At 43.4% G+C, this 26,620-nt stretch overlaps 1 protein-coding gene across 3 annotated transcripts in view; it reads right to left on the bottom strand.

Moving 5' to 3' along the window:
• snx29 (sorting nexin 29) overlaps positions 1-26,620 on the bottom strand; it is a 659,344-nt gene that overhangs the window by 44,273 nt on the left and 588,451 nt on the right. For all 3 annotated transcript variants that reach the window (XM_068056248.1, XM_068056249.1, XM_068056250.1), the window contains one exon: positions 26,003-26,142. In XM_068056248.1, the coding sequence (XP_067912349.1) occupies positions 26,003-26,142 (140 nt within the window). The remainder of the gene's footprint in view (positions 1-26,002; positions 26,143-26,620) is intronic.

Genomic DNA, 26,620 nt, shown 5'->3' with positions numbered 1-26,620 from the left:
GAGCTGGTGATGAGATAGAACTGGATGTCATCAGTCTACTTGTGGATGTTGACTCCATGGCTGGAATTTTATGGGCCCCCCAATGAGCAGGCTGGTGGAGTGAGTGGAGTGATGGGGGGGGGGGGCGAATAATTGAATGGGAGGTAGGGGTGCCATTCCCGATGCCTTCCTGCCTCTGCTGCAATTTTATGCGGGGTTGTGGCAGCAAGAAACAGCCCATCTGCCACAGGCCAATCAAGGCCCTTAAGTGGTTAATTAACTGCCACTTAAGGGCCTCCTCCCACAGTTGCAGGTATTTTACTCACGGTGGGTGGGCGGCAAAGGCCCCAAGAACACTGCCAGGTAAAAGCCGGTGGCTTTCTTGTGGGTTGGGCTCTTCTGATCAGGCACCCTGTGCCCCATGGAAGGCCGCCCCCAAAGCCCCAAGCACCCCCAATGCACAACACCACCACCAACCACCCCCTGGACCAAACCCCTTGTCTCGCTGGAGCTCCGCCGATTGTCCCCAGTGAGGCCCCAAAAACTCACCTTTTTCCAGGGCCATCCTTTCTCTTCCTGCTGAAGTTGGGTGCAGTCCCAGCAGTGGTCACTGTTCCTGGTGGCCACTGCTGGGACTAAGCGTTGCCAGCCCGCTGATTGGCCGGCAGCTCCATTAGGCAGGACTTCCTGCTTCAAAGAGGTGGAAGTCTCGCCCAAGGCCAATTAAGGGCCTGGGGAGTGAAAAATTCCGGCACAGTTCCCCAAGGCTGGCAGTGGCAGACTCACCACGGACTTTTCAGCCAGTTGGCGGGGCCTCCCGCCAAGCATTAAATTCTGGCCTGTGTCTCTGGACGATGCTTCCAAGTGGCAGTATGTAGCTAAGGAAGACGATATTCTAAACTCAGGATGGTGTGGGACTTGGAGAGGAATGTAGAGGTTATGGCATTCTCATGATATTGCTCCTTTTGCCTTTTTTTGGTGGTAGAGGTCTAGGGCTGTGAGGTGTTGGCAAAGTAAGCTTGGTGAGTTGCTGCACTCCATCTGCAGCCACTGGATGCCAATGGTGGCTAGAGACCAGTTGCAGAGGCACTGATTAAATGCACAGTGCTTTGTTGTGAATGCAGTTGCTTTTCTTTTGTGCTGTTGCCATCCATTCAAACATCACACTCCTGACTTTGCAGGTGGTAGAGAGATTTTGAAGGGTCAAAAGGTGAGACATTTATTAGAGAACACCCAGTCTCTGCCTTGCGCTTGTAATTACTTTGATGAAAATACTAGGCCAATTAATACTAGGTCAGCGGTGATACTCAGAATGTTCAATAGATGTATCAATGGTAGTGCTATTAAAGGTCAGATGGAGAGAGCTAGGCCTTTCTTGTTACAGATCGTCATTACTTAGCAATTATGTGGTATGAGTGTTGTCTGTCACTTGCTGTAGGTTGGCATAGATCGCTTCATTAAAGCAGTTGGTATAAATGTAGCTAAAGATTGGAATGGTCAGCGAACAACCCCACTTCTGACATGACAGAGAGAAACAGCTAAAGATACTTGGAACAAGGACAATTCCCTGACAAAATGATATAGCAATCTCCTGGTGTAGTGTCCAACACTACAAACGCATTGGGCCAAATCTTGCTGGAGTGGGGCATCTCATGGTGCACATTAATTACTTGGACTTTCCCCTGCAGCCTTCAGCTCGAAAAGATTTGTGCCATAATTTGCTGGAAGTGTGAGCTGATAAGAGTGCAGCTCAGCAAGAGCAACAGGGCATTCAAGACATCAGTGAATGGCAGGATAAACAGTGCATCTTCTTAACCAATGAGATTTAAGGATTGACAAAGAAACAGAGGGATGATGGAAAAGGAGAATGAATTAAAATGGATGAAATAGAGTCAAATCAAGTACAGAAAGAGAATTGAAGACAGCAAAATAAAGACTGGATTGACAGCAAAAAAAAAAGAAAGGAAAAGTAAAACATCTAAAAAAAATGGCAAAATTAAAAAACTAACAATTTACTACATGGAGAAATGTGTTTGAAAGTTTAAACTGTTCCCTTTCTGGGCTACAGGATGATTAGCATTACATTGACAATCATCATCTTGTTAAAAGGCTACTTATGCCCGTAATCACCAGCCATAACTTTCTGTGGTGAATTTCATGGCAAGTTATGTGCAAATCCAGCAAATTCTTAAAATAATGGCAATGCTAAGGGTGAGATGTTGTTTGTGCAAAGCAAATGGCGGAGCAGCGTAAATAGACCTGTAAATTCTGGAGATTTGCACCTCATGCTATATCTCTTAGTCCCTCGTACTTGCTGGCTGATTTGTGCATTAATAACCACATGCATCATTAATATGCTGTTATTTTTTCAGAAAGATGTGCCCCATTCTTTTGTTTCATGTATGACTTCAGCTACTGCAGTATTTTTCTTGAATGGGGTCCCTGGGCCATACTTGAATACTGCCTTGGTATTAAGGGTGGCTACCTCAGCTCTCCTCCGGCATTTAGTTTTTGTGTGCCTATCTTCATCGAGTCTGTGTTGAGGTCTGGAGCTAAGCAGTTCTGGCCAAACCCAGACTGAGTGGCAATGAGTGCAAAAAAGACTTGGATTTCTACAGAATATTTCACAACTACAGGATGTCCCAAAGTACCGTATAGCCAATGAAATACTTTTGAAGTACAGTCACTGTTGTAGGAAATGCAGCAGCCAATTTGTGCACAGCAAACAGCAATGTGATAATGATCAGATAATCTGTTTTTGTGATGATGACTGAGGGATAAATATTGGCCAGGGCACCAGGGATAACTCCCCTGCTCTTCAAAATAGTGCGATGGGATCTTTTACATCTACCTGAGAGGGCAGACAGGGCCTCAATTTAATCTCTCACTTGAAAGGCAGCATCTCCAACAGAACTGCACTGGAGCATCAGCCTTGTGCACAAGTCCTGGACTGGGACCTGAACCCTTAACCTTCTGCCTCAGAAAGAGGCAAGTGTGCTACCAACTGAGCCACAGCTGAAACTTAAAGATTATTAGTGAGTAAGTTTTGCTTGGTAACACTGTTGATGACTCTTTCCATTATTTTGCTGATGATTGGAAAGAAAATGAAAGGACAGTAATATAAAAGCAAAATATTGCGGATGCTGGAAATTTGAAATAAAAACAAGAAATGCTGGAAATACTCAGCAGGTCTGGCAGCATCTGCGGAGAGAGAAGCAGAGTTAACGTTTCAGGTCAGTGACCCTTCTTCAGAAAGGACAGTAATATCAGGTTAGATTTATACTGTTTTTAGTGGATACCTTATTAGATAGATGCCAGTGTCACAGCTGCACTGGAATGGCTTGGTGAGTAGAATAGATAGTTTGGTGCATAAGTTATCAGCATTATAACAGATGTGGTCATGGCTAATAGCCTTCACTGTATCCAGTGCCTTCAGCCACTTCTTGATACCACATTGAATGAAACAAATTGGCTGGACACTGGCATCTATGACAGTGGGGACTTTGGAAGAGCCAAATGAGATTTTCCACTTGCCACTTTTGGTTGAAGGTGTTTGTGAACATTTGAGTCTTGTTTCTTGAATTTAAGTGTTGAGCCCCACCATAGCTGAGTATGGTGATATTAATGGAGCCTTCTCCTCCCATTAGTTGCTTGTGGTAATATAAAATATTAAGCAGCTATGCTGCTTTACTTATTCAGCATATTTAAAAAGACATCTACATATTTTGCCTCCAGTGTGTAGAATTCTCTGCATATCTGAATACTGATTTAGCTCCTAATTTGGATGCATTTTTCTCGACAAGTAATTTGTAAACATGTTTCAATAAACAATCTCAAATATCGCATAATAAATCTTGTTAGTTTGCTATAACATTCTGTTCCTGTATCCTGCTCTCTGACCTATCTATAATCTATAAGCCAAAACTCTGTGGGCAACCAGATCACTAATTAATAAATTCATGCTTCACCTATTAAAAGGATATGAAAAGAATTCTTGATGAAAACACAAGCAACAGGGTACTTACCAGAATAAAGACAAGCCAGGTGATGTAATGACACAGTGTGAAGGAGCACAAATAACCAGAGAGCTGGGGGACAAATTTCATTACACACTCTGTTGAGTTTCTGTTTGCAAGGTGGAATCAATCATTTGGGCTACTTTTGTGTACCACCTGGCAGGAAACTTACAGCAGCACTGGTGAGGGACTTGAGTACGTCAGTGGCATAGCCAGGCAGGGGCGACAAGAAAGGTTGCGTCTTATAAAAGACATGACAGGAAGGCAAACATACCCATCTCTGTAAGAATCGTTTTAGATCAGCTTTATGGAGGACAGCAGCATTTTGTAACAAGATTTAAAAGAAAAATTATACATTTTGGTGTACAGAGAACATGCAGAGAATGAAATGTTGTACATTTTTAGCTATCTATTCTATTACTTTCAAAATAAAACTCCAACCATTTATGTCATTGGCATGAAATAAAATGTACTTGTATTAAAAGTTGAAGGTAATTAGTGTGCAACTCTTAAATGCATTTAAAGATTAGGTTCAATTTCTTGTTGGTGCAGTGCACTATTGTAATGATCGGCTGTTAATTGTCATGCAAGGTGATATTTCAACTACTCTTGTCTGAATTTGGCACATCTAGAGTAACAGAGAAATATTTATTTTTAAGTACAGAAGGGAATTTCAGAGGGCAATGAACCATCTAGCACCTGTGCATGTTCCAGCGAAGGAACTTCTCCTCACCTGGCCATCTCCTTATCCTGAAACTATGGCTGGAATTTAATGTTGAGGCAGTGGCCCCGCCCATTGACTGGAAAGCTGGGGTGTGTCAGTCTTCGCTGGGGCTGGAAACCATGCTATTATTTTGCATGGCTCAGGCACTTAATTGGCTTCAGTCAGGGCTTCTGAGCCTCTGAGGCAGGAAGTCCTGTCTCCAAGAGCTTCCGACCAATCAAAGGGCTGGTAGCCCTTCAGTCCCAGCAGCATCAGCGGGGGCGGTGGCGACTGCTGGGCCTGAACCCAGCAAGAAGAGCACCATGGATGCTGGCCTCCAAGGTAAATGGGGGTCGGGCCTTGCAGGGGCAATCAGCTGGGCCCTGGCGGGGCGTGGGGAAGTCGGAATATAGGGCGGGGGGAGGGGGGTGCTGTTTTAGAGAGGGTGGCCTGTGCTGCTGGGGGGACCCTCTATGGGGCACAGGGTGCCCAATCAGGAGGGCTCTCCCAGCCTGCAAGGTATTACTGGGCAGCCTCCTCAGGTGCCGAAGTGCCTATTTTCTGCTGGTATAATACCGGCGGCGGCAGGAAGAGGCCGTTAAGTGGCAATTAATTGGTCACTTAAGGGTCTCGACTGGCCTAAGGGCTGGCAAGCCGTTTGCCACCTCTCCTGCCACTGGTAAAATAGCAGCAGGTACTCTCCCCCCCTGCCCCCTAGCCCCCTCCGGAGGGATGGGGGGGGGGGGGGGCGGGTGGCTAGGGGGCGGTGGGTGGGAGGTGTGTTAAATTCCGGCCTATGACTCCTTGTTTCAGATTGTGAAGTATCACACCTGAAGTGTCATGTCTGTTGCTAGACTTTTCTATTTGTAGAAGACAGATGAGCCAAAAAGCTCATCAGTGTTGGCATACGCACATAGATACCTGCATCCTAATGACTCCTTTAAAAAGAGAGCTGCGTATAAGCACCCAGTACCGAAAAGGATTGTAATTTATGAAGATACATATGAACAAAGATAATAAAATGCTCCATGGAATATACCAGTGCTGTTGGGGCAGTGGAAACATCATCTGTGAAACAATATAGACCTTAAAGTAAGACTGATAATCCAGTGCTTTGCACAATTAGTTTTGGGACAAGGAGAAATTTCTGGGATTTTTTTCCCCCAAGGATATAACATAGGTTGGGTACAGTTACTAACTGGGTTGAAATTCAACAACATAACATAGCATAAAATATAAAGGGAGGTTAATTTTCATGTGGAACGTAAATCGGGCACCTGGTGGGTGGGGCATCCACTCTGCCCACCCGATACAGTTGGCAAGAAGACAGTGCCACTTTTGTGTCTGGGCCTCATTAACATTTAATCAGTAAGCTTCCAGCACTAATCACAATCTCTATAGGAGGCTCGCTGATAGGGAGCGTGGAAAATCTGGTGGTATGCCTTCTACTTAAGAGCAGTCTGCATTGCAGAGTCTGTATAGTATTAAATGATGGTTAGTGGAAAACAATTTCCTGAAGCAGCAGGCTACATGACATAATTCAGGGCCTCAAAATTCTCTGATGCAGCACTAGTGCTGCTCATAGAGCATATGAGCAGCAGGAGGGAAGTCTTTCTTCCTTCCAGTGGTTGACTGGTGCCCAGCCAAAATGAGTAGATAGCGATGGAGAGAGGTATCAGAGCAAGTCAATGCCAGCACCGTTGTTCCCAGGATCTGGCTGTAGTACGGGAAGAAATTTAATGACCTCACCTGGATAGCCAAGGTAAGACTCCTCTTAAGATCTCCCTCACTCTGTCAAATTTATTAGGGTTTTTTGAGGATGTAACTAGTAGGATAGATAAAGGAGAACCAGTAGATGTAGTATATCTGGATTTCCAAAAGATATTCGATAAGGTGCCACACAAAACGTTAATAGGCAAGATAAGGGCTCATGGATTTGGGGGTAATATATTAGCATGGATAGAATTGGTTCACAGACAGGAAGCAAAGAGTAGGCATAAATGGGGCGTTTTCAAGTTGGCAGGCTGCGATTAGTGGAGTGTCGCAAGCAACAGTGCTGGAGCCTCAGCTATTTACAATCTATATTAATGACTTAGATGAAGAGACAGAGTAATGTATCTACATTTGCTGATGACACAAAGGTAGGTGGAAATGCAAGCTGTGAGGAGGACACAGCAAGGCTGCAAAGAGATACAGACAGGTTAAATGAGTGGGCAACAAGGTGGCAGATGGAGTATAATGTGGGGAAATGTGAGGTTATTCACTTTGGTTGTAAGAATAGCTGAGCAGAATATTTTTTAAAAGGTGTAAAATGTGTAAATGTTAATGTTCAGAGAGACTTAGGTGTGCTTGTGCAAGGAACACAGTAAGTTAGTATGCAGGTACAGGAAGCAATTAGGAAGGCAAATGGCATGTTGGCCTTTATTACAAGGGGATTGGAGTACAAGAATAAAGAGGTCTTGCTGCAACTGTACAGGGCTTTGATGAGACCACACCCGTAATACTGTGTACAATTTTGGTCTCTGTATTTAAGGAAGTCTATACTTGCATTGGAGGCAGTACTGCGAAGGTTCACTAGATTGGGATGAGTGGGCTGAGTAAATTGGGCCTATAATCTCTGGAATTTAGAAGCATGAGAGGTGATCTCATTGAAACTTACAAGATTCTGAAGGGGCTTGACAGTGTGGACACAGAGGTTGTTTCTACTGGATGGGGAATCTAAAATGTGGGGGCACGTTCTCAGGATACAGGGACGATCATTCAGCACTGAGGCGAGGAGAAATTTTTTCACTCAAAGGGTTGTCAATCTTTGGAATTCTCTACCCAAGAGGGTTGTAGATGCTCCATCATTGAATATATTTAAGGCTAGGTTAGACAGATTTTTGGTGTCTCAGGGAATTATGGGATATGGGGAGTAGGCAGGAAAGTGGAGTTGAAGTCCAAATCAGCCATATTGAAAGGCGGGGTAGGCTTGACGAGCCGTGTGGTCTACTCCTGCTTCTATTACTTATGACCTTATGTTCACTCTCTACATGTCCCTGCACCACCCTCATTTATTTTATTTCTTTTTATTAATTCTTCCCTCCTGCTGTTTCTATGGCTCTCCTTCAATCAGAACAGGACACTTCACTACAAATCCTTCTGCTTGTACTCACACCTTCAAGATCTGCTACTGCCCGTTACAACTACTTCCCCTTCAGGTCACAATTGCTGCTCCTGGCTGCAATCATACACACACTGCTAAGCTATCTCAGACATCCCCAAAATCCTTCAAAAGGACACGTACTAATCAATTTACACTCTTCTTGCATGAGAAGCTGGCATATTATAGAGGAAGAGTACCAGAACAGGAGGAGATCCTGCCTCTATCCATATCCTGGCACAATGAAGGAGGTGGCCATCAACATCATTGGCAAGGACAGGACATGCAGCATTGGAGATGGCCAGTCTTTTTTTTTTTCATGGGATGTGGTCATCGTTGGCAAGGCCAGCATTTGTTGCCCATCCCTAATTGCCCTGGACAACTGAGAGGTCCATGTAAAACTTGGTGTTTGGAAATCCTCCCTTCCATTACCTTTTCTTCTTAACTCTCACTCGCATATGCAGCATTACAACTTCAGGGTGCAGTGTGCTGCCATTCATCTGCTACCCCCTTGACACTACCTTCTAACCCTTATCATTCTTCCTTTTTTTTTAGGTCCATAAACCATCTCAGATCTTGGACAAGCACAGACTGAGGGGGAGTGCTGCCTCCCAAAGATGTACCATCATTCTCTCTCAACCTTCCAAGCATTAGCATAGAAATCGTACCCTGTGTAAGTTAGAGGGGTCAGCATTGATGATTTACATAAGGTCAGCAGAAGCAATTACAGTTGGAAAGACTGGCCCAGGAAACAGCTTATTGGGTGGCAAATTTTCATCCTAGTTCTGTTAAAGAGACATGCAGACTTCAGGGATCCCGTCTTTAAATGAATGATGGTTGCTCCACACCAGGAATTGCTCAATGTATTGTACTGCCTGTCAGGGGGCTTCAAAACTTGTACGGAGCAGTTGGGTTCTGGCACTGACATTCTGCAGACAACCATGGAGCAATGGAGTTTCCCTACAGGAATTTGTGGCACCAGTAATAGTCTCTCAGCAATGCTCATGAAGCCATGCAGGCTCTGGGCTCAACCATATCTACCACTTTGGACAGGGTAGGAGAACAAATGGATAGGGACTTTAACTGGATCATATTCTATTCTCCTGCAGATCAATGGGAGTGCTGAGCCACAACCTGATGGCAGAGACAGCTATGTAATGGGAAGGGAATAGGTTGCCATCTTTTATGAGGACAACATAACCAGACTCTTGCCACCCCCTCAACCAATCCGGACTCTGGTGTCTGAAAACCAGTTGGACCAGACTCCCTGGTCAGCTGCCAAGTTGCTGCAGTACTCCATGAGCTCAATGGCCACAAGCATTTCATAAGCCTTTGACTGAGCCAGAGAGGCCTTCCATCTTACATGTTGCAACAACTGAAGAAACAGTAGTGTAGTTAAGAGTGCACTTCAGAGGCACTAGGGTTCACACCCAGGTGATATATAGTGTTAGATGTTAGAAAAATTATCCGTTTCAAAATGTGTGTGTGTTCCTGGAGGATATGTGCTCATTTTTATTCCTGGAACATTCCCTGATTCATACTTTGTGCTTCTGCTTCTCAGCTCCCCATTGTACAAGCTCCATATTTTGAATAAAAATGTTGCCAAGTTTGGGAAAATGTGACAAAATAAGCTAATTTTTTTGTTCAACCACCTGCAACATTTGGTGTTTTGCTTTTAGTTATTGGCAAAGTATTTACCTTCATCAGTTTAGTTCATATAATTCTAATAATTAGCTCAGTGTCTGTGTAACACAACTGGCCATTCAGCAAAAAATGAGCAAATTCTGGAAATATCACCTAGACTCAACTAAATAATATATGTGTAAAAAAACATATTTCGATTAAGCACAATCATCATAGTACTTCCATATTCATTGTCGTTTACAAGGTTCTGCGAACTTTTACTGACATGACACAAAATGATAGTCTTGCTCAACTCTCTGTCTTTCTATTATGAGTTGCTCAATGTGCAAAGCAGAATGACTTTGTAAATAAAAACAAGAAATGCTGGAAATATTCAGCAGGTCAGGTAGCATCTGTGGAGAGAGAAACAGTTAACATTTCAATCTGATGACTTTTCGTCAGAGTTAGAAAAAGAGATGCAACCTAAGAGACAGTGTTTGGAGAGACAAAATAATTGCTCACTGATTCAGTTAACAGAAATTGGGCTGGGCTGATCCACATCTTGTCGCGGCAACAGACAGCACTACACCCCCACCCCCCACCAAGAGCTTTGGAATCCACAAACAGAGAAGTGGTTAAACCAGTTTTTTTGAACTAGACACAGGACAGTTTAGTCAGACTGCAGATTGTAACTGGACCTGGAACAAGACAGCCTCTCTCCTGGCTGGCTCTCTCTCGCTTTCTCACAAGCCTCCGGACCCAATGAAGTCACTAAAACCTCAAGAGAGAAAAGACTCCTACATCGGAACAAATTTAAGCATGCACTGGACCCCAACAGACAGCAAGACTTACTGGCAACCAAAGACTCCACATTGAACTTAAAGGACCATAAATAACTACCAGATATTGCCTCAAACCTTTCCCCTTTATTCCTTCTACTTTTTCTGTCTCTATCTGCATGTGTGTTTATCGTGTATGCATGCTAATGTGGTCGTGTCGCGTATTCGTAGTCGTTAACTGGATTAGAGTTTAAGATTAATAAACTTCCACCTTTCTTGTTTAAATCTAAGAAAACCTGTCTGATTTGAATTCTTTGCCTTGCAATTGGAAAGCGGTAAACAAGGATTCACTGAGGGGGAGCTAAATCACAGTGTTTTTAAAATTAAACCCTGTTATGGTTAAACCAGGCAAAGGCTGAGAGGGAACCCCAAGACCCCTGTCTCACCTGGTCATAACAATAGAGATGAGGAGAAATTTCTTTACTCAGGGGGTTGTGAATCATTGGAATTCTCTACCCCAGAGGGCTGTGGAAGCTCAGTCATTGAGTATGTTTAAAGCAGAGATTGACAGATTTCTAAATACAAATGACATAAGGGGATATGAGGATAGTGTGGGAAAAAGGCATTGAAGTGGAAGATCAGCCATGATCATATTGAATGGCAGGGCAGGCTCGATGGGCTGAGTGGCCTACTCCTGCTTCTATGTTCCTATGTTTTAAGCAAGAACGGAAGCAGGGAATGGGTAGTGGGAGGGTAGGTCTGTAATAGGATAGAAGGCAGGAGAGATTAAATGACAAAAGGAATAATGTTGCAAGGTAAAAGGAAGTGTAAATGGGAAAAGCAGAGTTATCAAGTGCTGCTGTCTGAAAAAATGGGGTCAGAGGTTGTGATCTGAAATTGTTGAACTCAGTATTAAGTCCGAAAGTTGTAAAGTGCCTAATCAAACGTTGAGGTGCTGTTCCGTGAGTTTACATTGAGCTTCATTGGAAAAGTGTAGGAGGCTGAGGACACAGCATTAAAATGACAAGCTTGGGGTCTCGCTTGTAGACTGAACAGAGGTGTTCTGCAAAGCAGTCACTCAATCTGTGATTGGTCTCCCCGGTGTAGAGGAAACAGCATAGTGAGCAGCGAATACAGTATACTAAATTGAAAGATATACAAGTAAATCAGTGTTTCACCGGGAAGGAGTGTTTGGGGAACTGGACAGTGGGAAGGAAGGAGGCAAAAGGGAAGGTGGTGCATCTCCTGTGCTTGAATGGGAAGGGAAAGGGTTGTTGGGGTGAATCAGGGTGTTGCATAGATAACGGTCCCTTCAGAATGCTGGAAGGGGAGTGGAAGTTGTGTTTGGAGATGGTAGAAATGGCAGAGGGTGATCCATTGAATGTGGAGACTGGTGGGGTGGAAAGTGAGAACATGAGGAATTATGTCCTGGTTCTGTGAGGGACGGGAAATGGTGAGAGGAAAAGTGCAGGAAATGGAACTGACACAGTTGCAGGCCCTTTCAATCACAGTGGGGGGCAATCCTCGATTGAAGAAAAAGGAAGACACATCAGAAGTACTGATGTGGAAGGTGGAATCATCAGAACATATGTGATGGAGATGGAGAAACTGAATGGAATAGAATCCTTACAGGAAGTGAGGTGGGAGGAAGTGAAATCAAGGTAGCCGTGGGAGTCAGTGGACTTATAGTGGATGACTACAGATCTGGCTTTATAAACATGTAGGGCTGGAGTTTCACAGCGGAGGTGGGAAACGGAAGCCGGGTCCCGAACCCAACGCCGGGGGAAACAATAATGGGTCCCATTTTTCAGAGGGTCGAACCCTGAATTGATATGGAGACAGCTTTGGCAGCCAGTTAACGGCCACGGGGGTGGGAATGGAGACGGGCCAACTCGTGAGGGCCTGATTTAAACTGACCATGGCAGCCATTACTGTGGTAATGAGTACTGATATTGCAGAGTAAGAGACCTCTGAACACTTGATTTGCAAATGTCTTAGAGAGCCACAGGCCTGGAACCTGGGCAGGGCAGCCCCTCGGTTTTCAGACATGGATCTAGAGGTGATGCTGGCGATGAGGAGGGAGAGGAGGGAGGTCCCTCTTCCCAAAGGGTGGCAGGAGGTCACCCTCCTAGACCAAGCATGTGTGGTTGGACATCGCTGCCATAGTCAACAGCAGGTGTGGTCAGAAGAACCAGGATCCTGTGTAGAGAAAGGTTTAGTGACCTGATAGGCTCTGGCAAAGTGAGTGCTACCCCAACCCTCAGGACAGGTCTTCAAGTATTCACCCTCCAGCAGACACACAAGCTGAGGAGCCTCAGGGCGCATGTTGCTCCTGAACACAGGAGGGGTATGCACAGGCCACTTACTGACTCCTCAAAATGACAGAGCCATAGTGCTGCTGAGGACCTGTAACCACTGATATAGGCACTTTCTAATGAATTGGAGCAGCTGCCATTGCCCATAGAGTACAGCAATGCCTCATCTCCCTCTTTATTTGTCATTGCAGAGGAAATGGGCACATAAAGCCTGGAGAGAACTCAAAGAGGTGAAGGTGTCCCCTAAATTCACATCATCATACCCATGGAGAGGAAATGAAGGAAATAGCCATGTTTGTAGACCAGAAGAAAGTCGGTCATGGCGAGATGGGCACTCTTGGCGGAGATGGTGATTAGAGAGGGCAATGTGTTCATTAACAGGGTGCATTGCACTCCACCTAGTTTGACAGCATACCGAACACCGAGTTCCACTGGAAAGCGTCAGCACTGCAGAGGCTTTGCTCTCCAAGGTTAGCTCTTATGTTCGCTTCTTGCAGACGCCAACCCAAGGAAACCTTCTCCCTCACCATCAGCGGGCCAAGAGGACCAGCAAACCTCCAAAGAAGTACTGTCACACTTTACAAGCACAATTTCCACCAGTGCAGATACTCTCACCTCAATGGGTCCTCTGTGCGTTTAAGTAGGGTGGCACTGGGTGAGGAACACAGTACTTGGTCGCGTTGGGCCAAAAAGGCGAGGGGAACCCTGCCTCGGCCCTTTGGAACCCACCCGGCATGATTTCATGGCACTCAGGTATTTAAGTGCCCGGCACCAGGATCCCCGCATCTTTAAAGACAGTGATCCCGCCTCCCAGAGCTGCCGGTCAAACACAGGGTTGGCAGCTCAGTAGTATCGGCAACGCCACTGGGAGCAGTGCCTACTGCTGGTATTATACGAGGCCTTGGACCCAAGCCTAGCACTAGAGCCCAGACCCAAGGTAAGAGAGGTGGGGTCACCTGCAGGCCCTGGTGAAGTGGCGGGGCAGGGAAGAGGCGGCTTAATGCCAGCGGCAACAGGAAGAGGCTCTTAGGTGGCCAGTAATAGGCCACTTAAGGGCCTCAATTGGCCTCTAGGCAGGAAGGCCGTCATCGACCTATCCTGCCCCTAACTAAATTCCAGTGCGATGGGAAGACAACGGGCTCTCTGACCCCCGCCGCAATGCTATGCACCCCCCCCACCCCCGCCTCCAAACCTGTCTCTGGGGGGGGCCTAATAAGTTCAGCCCCTAGTGTACAGGAGGAGGTGCCAGGGGCAGAGGCAGCTGTGGGCAGTCACCCTCGAACAAGGGAGGACAGACACAGCCCTGCTCAGCTGGACATTGAGGTAGAGCCTCAGGAGTCACTGGAAAGGAGGATCTACCTAGACCAGCAGCAGATGTGCTGCCATATGTCAGAGTGCCCTGAGGCAGTGCAAGATCAGGGGCTGAAGATGGAGGAGTCTATCCAGTACATGTGCGTCTCAATGCCTCAGGGCTTTGAGTGCATGAGCTCCTCTATTGAGAGGATGGCCAACCTCATGGGGAGCCATATGCAGCAGCACATGGAGTGCATGTAGGAACTGTGCACTGACGTATGCAGGATTCATGCCACCTGGATAAGACAGTGGCACCAGTGGCACAGAGATGTCTGGAGGGGATGCTGGAGCACCCCAGCTGGTGCTCCCTTCCAACCATCTGGAGCACCTGACAAGGGCTGAGGATGTCACCGAGGATGAAGGATGTGCAGCAGGGTCCAGTGACAGAGGCTGCCCCAGCAATGATTCAGGTGCAGCAGCCTCTGGAGATGCTCCCACAGGCACCTTCATGACAAGGACGAATGCCATGTGCAACTCAGCTGCAAGCTGAGACGTGAGCAGGCTGCCTCCACCTATTCCGAGGCTAAAAGAGGAGCACTGCTTAGAAGTGGCCGAGTGAGGAGAGCACTGCATCACACTGAGCACCGATTGGGTCAGTGGCGGGTTTTCTTCCTGTAACTGCACTGTTTTCCTTTATGAACAACATATAAATAATGACACTTAAAGTCACACGTGAGACTCCTTTTATTGATGGTGGGACAGACAAAGAGGTATGAGGTGGTGAAGATGATCAAGGGTTCCTCAATCCTGATGACAAAACCTCTGGGTAGATGTGCATTCCTCAGTGGCGGGAAGCGTTTACATGTTCCAGGCTGGGGACACAATGGAAATGTTCTATACCATGCCATTTAGGGGGTGCTCAGTTGAAACATTCCTGAATCAGAATATCCCAGACATTCATGGCATCCTGACGAGATCTTTGAGCCACCTCCCTGTGCAGCCAGAGCACCTCGATGTTCTGCGTGCACCCCCTCCGCTTCCTCTTCCTCCAATGACTTGTGTCCTTCCAGGGCCTCACCGTCCTCAAGTTCCACACCTCTCTGGAGGGCCATGTTATGGAAAGCTCAGCAGACCACCACAATGAGCGAGACCCTTGCAGGAGTGTATTGCAGGGAACCACTCTACCAGTCCAAGCAACGGAACCAGATCTTCAGAAGTCTGATGGCCTGCTCAATGGTGGTCCTAGTGAGCAAATGGCTTTGGTTGTATCGCCTTTGTGCCTCTGTCTTGGGCTCTCATACAGGGGTGAGTAACCATCATTTAAAGAGATATCCCTTGAACCCCAGCATTCATCCACAGACTTTGTGGGGGGTGGAGTGATGAGCTGCAGCTGCCTGGACTGCCGCAGGATGTAGGTGTTATCGTAACTGCCAGGAAAGCGAGCACACGAGGAGGCTTTTGTTGTGGTCATTGACCAGCTGAACAACTTATATTCATATAGTGCCTCTAATGTAATAAAAAGTACCAAGGCACTTCACAGGAACATTATAAAACAAAATATGACACCGAGCCACATAAGGAGATATTAGGCCAAATGATCAAAAGTTTGGTCAAGGAGGTAGACTTTAAGGAGTGTCAGAGGACAGCAAGGTAGAGAGGTGGAGAGGTTTAGGGAAGGTAGGGCCTCAACGCTGGGGGAGTGGAAGGCCTTTTGCTGAATCTCAGCAGGTGGTCACTGGGTGTCTTAATTGCCACATGGGTGCAACTAATGATGCCCTGTGCCTGGGGGAATCCAGCAATGTCAGTGAAATCCTTTGCCCTCTATGCCTGCGAGGCCTCATCTGTCATGAACTGAATGTACTGTCCTGCAAATACAGCATCAATGACCTGTGAGATGTAGTGCTGTGTTGCCATTTGCGACATGCCACAAAGGTCTGCAGCAGATCCCTGGTATGAGCCAGAAGCGAAGAAGTTCAAGGCTTTACTGCCTGTGATGGTTACTGGCAGGGCATGGCAAGCTGTGAGGTCTTTGGCAATGAGGACATAGATGTCTGTGACCATCTGCCCTGGAGAGTCATCATCTCCTGCAGCACTGGTTCCAGGTCATCTCTGGGTAGTGTCGTCTTCAGTGGTCAATCCTATGCTGACGTTATGGCCTTCATGTCCTTCCTGCTCTTCATCCCTCTTCCTGCCCTCCTGATGCCCAGAATTCTGGACTCCCCGTGGCTCCTCCACCACTGGACCCAAAATCAGCGAATCATGCCCCCATTGCCAACAGCAGCCTTCCTTGTGCTAAGGAGCACGCCCTCCCTCCCACCAATTGTGCTTGGCAATCTTGCCCCCTCCTCTGCTCCTGTGATGCCAGGAGAGTGACGGCCTCCTGCACTGCCTGAGTGCTTACTGCCCACTCTCCCCGCAATCTGCACTGACCCGATGTCACCTGTCTCCCAATTTTTAGTTTAGTTTAGAGATACAGCACTGAAACAGGCCCTTCGGCCCACCGAGTCTGTGCCGACTATCAACCACCCATTTGTACTAATCCTACACTAATTCCATATTCCAACCACATCCCCACCTGTCCCTATATTTCCCTACCACCTACCTATACTAGTGACAATTTATAATGGCCAATTCACCTATCAACCTGCAAGTCTTTGGCATGTGGGAGGAAACCGGAGCACCCGGAGGAAACCCACACAGACACAGGGAGAACTTGCAAACTCCGCACAGGCAGTACCCGGATTTGAACCCAGGTCGCTGGAGCTATGAGGCTGCGGTGCTAACCACTGCGCCACTGTGCTGCCCTATGGGCGAGTACCCCTCTGTGCCATTCACCCTTTTCGGGGGCCCAACTAATCCTCCCTGGCTCCCAACGGTGTACTCGCCTCCATTCAGCTGGTCTGCCCCAGTTAGTGTGTGCAGCCTGTGCGCACCCGTGAAAATCACAACGTCCTCCGCTAACGAGCTCTTCAACCAGCTTAATTGGGCTTAATCACGAATCGAGCAGGATTGTAGGGCCGCCCTTCCCCCACCCTGGTGAAAATGGCTGGTGCCGGGAAAAGGCACGCCGGCCAACACCGGTATTTTCGAGCTTCACCCTCCTCTGTTCCTGCCCTTGGTGGGACCTGAAAATTCAGCCTGCAGAAGTTACACGTTCATACTCATTAAAAAGAAAATAACATAAAATCACACAGTCCATCTAAAATAATTTTAAGCAGACACATGTTTCCCTGCAGATCATATTAAGTGGATGCTCAAATTTGTGTTTTCTGGTTTGAAGATCAAATAAAAATACTTCGAATTCTGCCTATTTACAATTGACATTCCAAAGCTGCAAACCAACTGAAGGATTCTGATGTCACACAAACTGAGAGTTTGTAAACACAGCTGAGTTCTAAGGCGAACAGCGGCCTTTACACATTACACACTCACATTGTTTAAAACTTTATTTTTTGACTCACTACATCTGTGTTACTGTAAGAGTTTCTATGTTTTCATGCTGTAGAGTCACTTTGTTGCTAGTTTAAGCCTGATAGAGGTTTTCAAAACTATTGTGATTACATTGCCAAGGTGAAGCATGCATATGCAGACTCAGCAACACTTGGCCATTGTGGTACTAACAATGGAAGTTAGAAACAGCAATGGTAAATGCTCTATAAAGGTAAAATGGCACAGTCATCACACACTCCTGGTGCTCAGATGACAATGCAGGATGTTCCACATTATAACCTGAGCCCCTGGCGTGTTTACAGCCTTGTGACAAAGTCATATTATTTAGCAGGGCATTCTGTAAAGATTACCAAGCACATTCATTGAACAGCAAATATTATACTTGGCCACAGTCAGCGAATACTAGCTGTTAGTCCCAGCTGTAAATAGTGCAACTGCAACCTGCTCAAACTGAAGTGATTATACCATCATCACAATGTTTGAACAACAAGTTTGTATTCAACTCAAGTTCAAGTGGGGAGCCTGCAATTGGTTCTAATGTGTCAGGCACACCACATAACATTGATCGTATGCTCAAGCTGCTTAAAATCAAATCTGTTATTCCTGTGCCAAGTATCAATTACTCCATGTTGCAGGGTACGGCTCTGCTGCACATTAGCCAATTTTAGGACAAGCTAGGTCTGCATTTTGTGAACTTTTACCTTAGCTAAATATCCTATAATAAATAAATAAGCTGTTTTCTTCACTTTCAGACAATCATCTAATTTCTACTGAATTTCTCAAAACAAATCATGCCATAAACTAAACAGGATCTATTGCTATTGAACTAAAATAAGACTTTCATTTATATAGCAAGTTTCATGTCATCACAATGTCAGAGCTTCACAGCCAATGGATTACTTCTGTAAGTGCAGTCACTGTTGTTTTGTGGGAAGGTACAGCAACCAATTTGCAAGCAGCAAAGTTCCGCAAACAGCAATAAAAGAATGACTAGTTAATTTGTTTTGGTGTTACTGGTCAGGGAAACTATTGACCAGGCCAGTAGGGGAACCCTCTGTCCTTCTTCGATAAATCACCTTAGGTTCTTTCATGTGTATCTCAACTGTCACATAGAGCCTTACATACGAACATATGAATTAGGAGCAGGAGTAGGCCACTCGGCCCCTCGAGCCTGCTCCACCATTCAATAAGATTATCACTGATCAGATTGTAACCTCGACTCCACATTCCTTCCTACCCCCGATAACCTTTCACCCACTTGCTTATCAAGTATCTATCTACCTCGGTCTTAAAAATATTCAAAGACTCTGCTTCCACTGCCTTTTGAGGAAGAGAGTTCCAAAGACTCACGAACCTCAGAGAAAAAAATTCTCCTCATCTCTGTCTTAAATGGGCGACCCATTATTTTTAAACAGTGACCTCTAGTTCTAGATTCTCTCACAAGGGGAAACATCCTTTCCACATCCACCTTGTCAAGACCCCTCAGGATCTTATATGTTTCAATCAAGTCGCATCTTACTCTCCTAAACTCCAACGGATACAAGCCTAGCCTGTTCAACCCTTCCTCATGAGACAACCCCCCCATTCCAGGTATTAGTCTAGTAAACTTTCTCAGAACTGCTTCCAATGCATTTACATCATTCCTTAAATAAGGAGACCAATACTGTACACATGCAGTTCTCCAGATGTGGTTTCACCAATGCCCTGTATAGCTGATGCATAACCTCCCTACTTTGTATTCAATTGATTTAATGTTGGAAAATGCAGCACTCCCTCAATACTGCACTATGAAAGAACAAGCCCCAAAAATATCTGATATAAACAAAAAGCAGAATACTGTGGAAATCTGAAACTAAAACAGGAAATGCTGGTAATGCTCAGTTTAGACAGCATCTGGGGAGTGTTTCTCTTTTTGCTTCAGAGGAAGTGTGATCTTGAATTCCCTTGATTGCCAATTCAATTTCCAATTCCACTTTAACTTCTGTTTTCGGCTTTTTATATTGTTTTAACGAACCTCAACGCAAGCTCCAGGAATAGCACTTTGTCTTTCTGTTAAACATATTGGAATCCTCTGGCTTTAATATTGACTTGCATAATTTCAGACCTTAACTTTAGCTCCCACTTCCTTTATAGCAGGGGATCCTGGTGATGTCTGATGGGTGCGTCTGCATTTTGGCGGGGGTGGGGGAGATGGTTTGTAGTGGGGAAAGAGACCTTCCATTGGAACGCCATAGTGGAGGGGCAATCTGCATTCTTGCTTTCAGCCTACTTTTTTCCTCTTGTAGCTTTCTGGATTCAGTTCCATTGTTTCAGCTTTTCTTGGTTGCATTTCATATCTGCCTTTCCTTACTATGGTACCCCCGCCCCCACCACTCCCCCAAACGCCACCAACTCAGCTATTCACACATTCTCTGTGTCTCTTAAATGTTTTGAATTTCTTTCATTATGCTTTGTTCTACTGTCTCATATTAATATCACTTCAGTCATTTAACCGTCTCCTGATTTCCATTTAAGGACTGTGCAGGTAATTTTACTTTGTGTTTTTTTTCCCTCTTCATTACCTTTGTTCAGTTCCTTTCAAAATCTTGTTCATTTATAACTTTCTCAGTCCCAGCAAACACCCAAATGTTAATTTGCCTGTTATCTCTACATACGCTGACTGATCTATTGAGTATTTGCAGCATTTTCTGTTTTTATTTAAATATTTGATATAAACAGGACATATAGTACTATTTTAGCATTTATCCCTCTTAAATATAAACATAAGTAGGTTCTTTAATGATATCCAATTCATTTATGGGATTATATATGACATAATTTGTCTCATATGCATCCTCTCCCACAATTTTGAATGTTCATTGGTAAGGCCATTGCATTTCATTGTTAGTTGCTGCAGACAGCTTAAGAGGATTTAAGGCAGTTTAGTTTTAACTTAGCATGGTGTTTCACACTGTCCTGACACAAAAGCTGCAATATAACTCTGCTGATGAACAATCAATGTGGTACTTGGGACATTTGTGATCCACACTGGGGAAGGTATAATTGCAGCTATAACTGCACTGAAGGTGGACGAGGATCCAGTCTAGGTCTCATTCTCTATGTACTACTCCTTGGCAACTCAGCCACAGTATGTATGTTGATGGCACTCAGATCTGTTGGTTTATCATTTCTCCCGACCTCACAATCATCTCCCTGCTGTTAGAATTCCAGTCCAAAATGAAGACGTGGCTGAGTCAAACCTTCCTCCAGCTGAACATCAAAGCCAACCATTTTGGCTCCCAGTGGAAATTCCACACACATGTCACCAACTCTATCACTCTCTTGGCCCACTGACTCAGGCTGAAACAGACTGCAATCTTGGCATCCTATTCAACCCAGAATCAAGCTTCACACCCAATATTCTATCCATCACCAAGAGCATTTATTTCCCCCTAGGCAACACTGCCCACCTCTACCCCTACCTGGTCACTTTTTCATGCTTTTGCCAGCCTTAAACTTCATTTCTCGAATGCTCTTTTCACCTGCGTCCCCTCACAGATTCCAAATTAGCGAAAACTCAGATGCCCATATTCTGTCCACACTAAAAATACAAGTTGTGATGGTAGCTGAGTTTTTAAAAAACTTTTTAAGGAAACTCCAAAATTATCTATTGACACTTTTTTTATTGCTGCTGACTGAAAAGAGACAATTAACCAATTGGTTCTATTGTCTAAAATTTAACTGGCAGTTACAAGTCAGTGAACAAAGTCCATGTGTATTGGTATGTATACAAGTAACTTTGCTTTTCTCCATTAAACAAATAATGCATGGGGAATGACCAAAGGACTTTAAATGCAACTGCCTGTTCACAACAATGTTGAACACTCACACCCTTACTTGGCATCCTATAGCTGTGACATCAAAGACCATAAGGCAGCAGCCCTGAAAGCTGCTGATAAAAGAAGAACTTGAATTTATATGGTGTCTTTCACAACCTCAGGATGTCACAAAGCTCTTTACAGCCAATGATGTCCATTTTTGAAGTGCAGTTATAATGTTGGGAAATGCAACAGCCACAGCACGTGACAAAGATCAGATAATCTGTTTTAGTGATGCTGGTGAAGGGATAAATATTGGCCAGGACACAAGGGAGAACTCCACTGCTCTTCTTTGAAAACTACCATGGGATCTTTGATATTCACCCGAAAGAGCAGATGGGGCCTCAGTTCAATGTTTCATCCGAAAGACAGCACTTCTGACAGTGCAGCATTCTTCAGTGCTGCACTGAAGTGTCAGCCTGGATTTTGTGCTCCAGTTCCGAGAGTGGAAGGTGAACTCACAACCTTCTGAGGGGAGTGTGCAATCCACTGAGCCTGCAGAGGAGTTATAGTAAAGATTTTAGACTTACCAATAGGAACAGTGAAAATCCTCTGCCTAAGATGAGATAACTGGATTGGTCAGGAGCAATGCTAAATATCAATATCACCTGAAGTAATTTTGGTATGTCATTTGTTGTGACACAATCCAAAGGCTTGATTCTTTCCCTTTCCTGTCATGGGCATGAAGAAAATCAAAAATGCTCTGGCCTACAAATATGCCTTTTACAACATGGTGATTACCACAGACCAAAAGATGATCCACCGGAACTCTTAATCAATAAATGTTAATGTTCTGACAAAGCAGGTGCATCTGTAAACAACACTCGAAAGCTGGCTGTGTCAATAATGTAATAACCTTTTTTCCTTCCAATTATCCAAAATTATTTAATGAATTTGCTTTTAACTCTACTGCATATTTTTCCTAAATAATATACCATATTTTTAGCCCTTTGACTGCCAGGATCCCCACAGTATTCATATCGCCTGGGAATAGCTATTCTTTGCAAAGATTTAATTATAATTGCACAGTAAATCTTAATATTGATTAACGATTAATATTAAACCAACACAATGTTCATAGTTTTTAAATGTCTGCAATTTGATGATTCATGTGATAATATTTGTTCTAAATCCACCAGAGATTAAATAAATGACACAGAAAAAAGGATAAACTGCAATAAATTACAAATCAATGGTATGACATGAAATTAATAAACTGAAGTTATATTTATCATGATTTATATTACATTTAATTTGCTATCAACCTACCTTTTCAAATAATACAGCAATTAGTGTTTAAATTATAATGATTATTACAAAATAAGAATTAAATACACATTTTTAATCTTTCTGAATAAACCAAGTTTTTACTTTTAAAAAAATCAATTATGAAGAACACTACAACAATACTGGAACTGTTACAACACATATTGAGAAGGGGTTTGAGGAGTATATACCTGATGTTATTTTCATGGGAGGTAGATGAAAGAAAGTAATGTCCCATGAAGTAGAGGTTCAACAGGTGGTGCTATGGGGGAAGGATGGAGGAATCCACAATAAATTCCAGATGGAACAGACTTTTAGGAGTCCTACTCCCAATCTTTTTAAGGAATTTGAAATGTATCTTAAAATGCCTGTTTACAGAAAGAACTGAAAATAGTTAAATAAAAATCTCTAATCATCAGTTATGTAATGTGCACAGTTAAAGGACCAGGATTCATTTTCTGTAAAAATTAGGATCACAAAACCCTCCCTGGGAAACAATATTGAAAAAATAAGCACTTCTATAGTTTTATCTTTCCTAATCATGTGAGAAACTGAACGTCACAAAGAAAGAAGTGTCATGCATGGAAGGAGCCGTGATGAAAAAAAACAATTAAGTGGAAGAATTATGAATTTTTAAAATCAACTGTTAAACAAAGCCAAGAGCTCACGGCCACTTGTACCACAGTCAAAGTGGTCACGTGACCCCTCCTGTACTGGAAATCAACAAACCTGTCCACAAGAATGGAACTCGTTAACCTCGTTTGAAATAGCTCTGGGGAGAAACCCTTTGAAATTGAAGAAAACACTATTGCATTAATGACTCTTATCAACATGAATGAACAAATAAAGAATTCTGGAGACCGACGGACTCACAGCACAAACCAAAACTGAATAGGTGTGAAATAGCACTGCGTTAACAGAAGGGTCCCCATTCAGATATCAATCGTTGGTCATGGTCTCCACATCCTGGTCCAATGTGTGGTCACATCAGGGGAATGAGCCTTGTGTGTCCTAACAGAAATTCTAATGTGATGAATTTTTACCTTAAAAAGGTAACCCTCTGGAGAGAGAGAGAGGGGAGATCAAGCCATCACCTTCAGAAAGCAGTCCAGCCAGGGGCTGTAAAAGAGATCCAGCCAAGCAAGGAAGAAGTCGTGCTGCTAATTCTACACTTCAACTTACTTAAGTTGAAGAGAATTTAAAGTGACCACCACTGCCAGTCTGAAGTCTTAACCACCAGAAAATCTACAAATCTCAACAAGTTCAAGACAAGAAACACCCAGTCCTGCACCTTTGAAACTGACTGTCCTGAGAAAATTCCACAAGTTTACCATAAACCATGAACATCTACCTCACTTTGAACTTTAAACTACTTACCTTTTTCTCTATACCTACTTATTCTTGTGTAAGCTTGGGTGAGTGAGTGTATCTGTGAGTGAGGTTGCAACCATATTGGGAATCGTGCAAAAATAATTGGGTTTTTTTAACCTACGAGAAAACCTATCATTTGTCTGTTTATTTGACCCTACAAAACACTCAGGGACTACCTCATCATTTTCAACAAAACACAATTGCGATCAGTTGAGAGGTGAACAGTGGGAATCACCCACACCCCTTTTTAACTGTCCATAACAGAAGAAAGAACCGACATTTGCATAGCGCCTTTCATACTCTCAGGACATCCAAAAAAGCTTCAAAGAAAATGAACTAGTTCTGCAGTGAAGTCACTGTTGTTAGGCAAATGCCATAACCAATTTGTGCACAAGGTCATACAACAGCAAATAAGATATATCACTGGTTAATTTCATTTTGGTTGTGTTGGCTGAGGATAAGCATGAGGAGAGAGCTCCCCTGCTCTTCTTCAAATAGTGCTATGGAATCTATTTCGTCCACAGGCAGGATCTCAGCTTGATGTCTCATTTGAAGGACAGTACCTCTGATAATGCCTAAATCTGTCAGTACTGTACTAAAATGTCAGCTTAGATTATGTACTCAGGTCCTGGAATGGGGATTGAATCCATGATCTTCTGACTCAGAGGAAAGCAGAACACCAGCACTGAGCCAATCTGACACTTACCCAGTCTAGACATTTCTTTTTAACAGTACAACAAATTGTCCATAGTCTTAGTGGTGATAAATATCACAGTCTGAAGTTTTGTTTTTATTAATAGATGCTTCTTAATCATAAACAAAGAAAATGCCATTTTATGAACTGCAGTTAGCACAATATTTAAATAAGACATCTTTGGGATTCCTTCTCACTAGAAGCTTTTGTGAGCTGTTGAAAAGTCATTCGACACTAAGGATTCCTGTCTGTAGTACAGTATAGATTTTGTAATTGCACTGCACAAACATTTGAAATATTGTGGATATCAGCCTTTTCACAACTAACTTAGGGTATATGTGTGGTTTGCATTGAACAACCAATACAATGCATTTTTCAAGTTAATGAGTAGAAATGTTTTAAATCCAGCCCCTTTCAAATAAGTATCTTATTTACTCAAAATATTTATGGTTTTTAAAAAAGGTTAGAAGAAATAATTTGATTAATAAGGTACTTAGCACTAGTAAATCACGTGGTTGGATTACTCAAGGATTTATTTTACTTAAAATGCCAGTATCCAACATATAGTCTCTATTAATTTAGTGAACTGGTAATGTGCTTCAGTGATAAGAACAGAGAAGAGTAAAATGAAATAGTTATTTTTTTATAAGGGCTTGATTATTTTAAATTGTTTACATTGTAAAACACAGCACATAAACCAAGTCTTCATGCAGATTTTTAAATACTTAAAATTAGTGTATAGTGACTATTCGTTAGCTGGTCAGTGTAAAAAATCATGGATGAAATGCTTATACTGGGACAACCAACACACTGGATTTTATAGCAGAAGTAAAACCTCAGTTGAGCTAAAAGCAAAATGTACAGCCTGACAGAGTAAGTCAGTGGACATTACTTCAATGTTAAATGCCATATTCCTCAACAAATCTTATTTACTAATGGTGAGACTGAATGTTTCAGCACACTTATTTCTGCCTTATGCTTTAGTCAGGTCTCAGTCCCCGAATCTCTGAAAAAGAGATGTTTTGGCATTTATATTCATCACTTGTTTAACATGCATAAATTGCAGTTGTCAACTGCTTCAAAGGTTATTTATTACTTTAGAAACAAACTGTACAATGCATGCAGCAAAATGGGACTGTAGTATGAACAGAGACTAATAGTAAAAACTTCATTTATGAGTTTTAGGTGATAGCATATAATAAATAAGAAAATGCAATGTACTACTACAGGTGAGGCATGTAGGAAAAGCCAAGTACTTTGCATTGCAGGTGAATCCAAATTAGCATAACTGCTGTACTCCTTTAATTGGTTCCATAAAACTGGCAGAAAGATGATATTCATGTGAATAAATATCAAATGGGAGAAAATCATACACTTTCTCTGAATGAAATAGAAACTGTATAACTGGCACTGGAGAGGACTATTGAAAATAGCATAATCTATGCATTCTAAACAAATACCCAAGTATTGCATATTCTGTAAATGTTCTGTTAAAACAAGAGCTACATACTTACACACAAAATGGCAGCAAGCGTATAAGGGTCTCTTTTTTGGGACTGGATGTAAACTCCGGAAGTGTTTGTATAATTTTGTTCATTATATTCCTCAGGTACTCCTGCAGTTGTTTACGACGTTCCTCCACAAACTTTGCATCCTTAAAAACACATTAAGACAAAAATAATATTCCTTACAATGCCAACTGTATTTCAAAACAACAATGTTACAAGGCTGGAATTAAGCCTACTCAGCCAATGAAGTTTTGCAGCACAATACATCTCAGCAGCACAGACTAGCAGCCATTATTGTACTTCCTTCCTTACAGTATTGACCTGTGCTATCAGGAAAGGGTTTTAGCACCTCCATGACAGTACTGAGAGTGCAAATAATCTTTTATATTTTCCTCAGTTTATCACCTATTTTTCCACATACACTTTGCTGTCTATAAAGCTCTCTCTGAGTGCTTGCAGAATAGCTATATAAAAAATTTGATGTAAGACTGAAATACTGAGACTTGCAAAGAATAAAAGGAAGATGCTGCCTCCTATTGCAGCAAATGTGAAGGATTCAAGGATAAGAAATGGAACAGATGCTAAAACTAACTAAACTCCACTTAGGAAATGAGATTGATTGCA

Source organism: Heterodontus francisci, chromosome 24 (assembly GCF_036365525.1).
Source record: "Heterodontus francisci isolate sHetFra1 chromosome 24, sHetFra1.hap1, whole genome shotgun sequence".
In the NCBI taxonomy this organism is placed as follows: domain Eukaryota; kingdom Metazoa; phylum Chordata; class Chondrichthyes; order Heterodontiformes; family Heterodontidae; genus Heterodontus; species Heterodontus francisci.
Note: the sequence above shows the minus strand (reverse complement) of the source record. Positions and strands in the feature narration are given on the sequence as shown.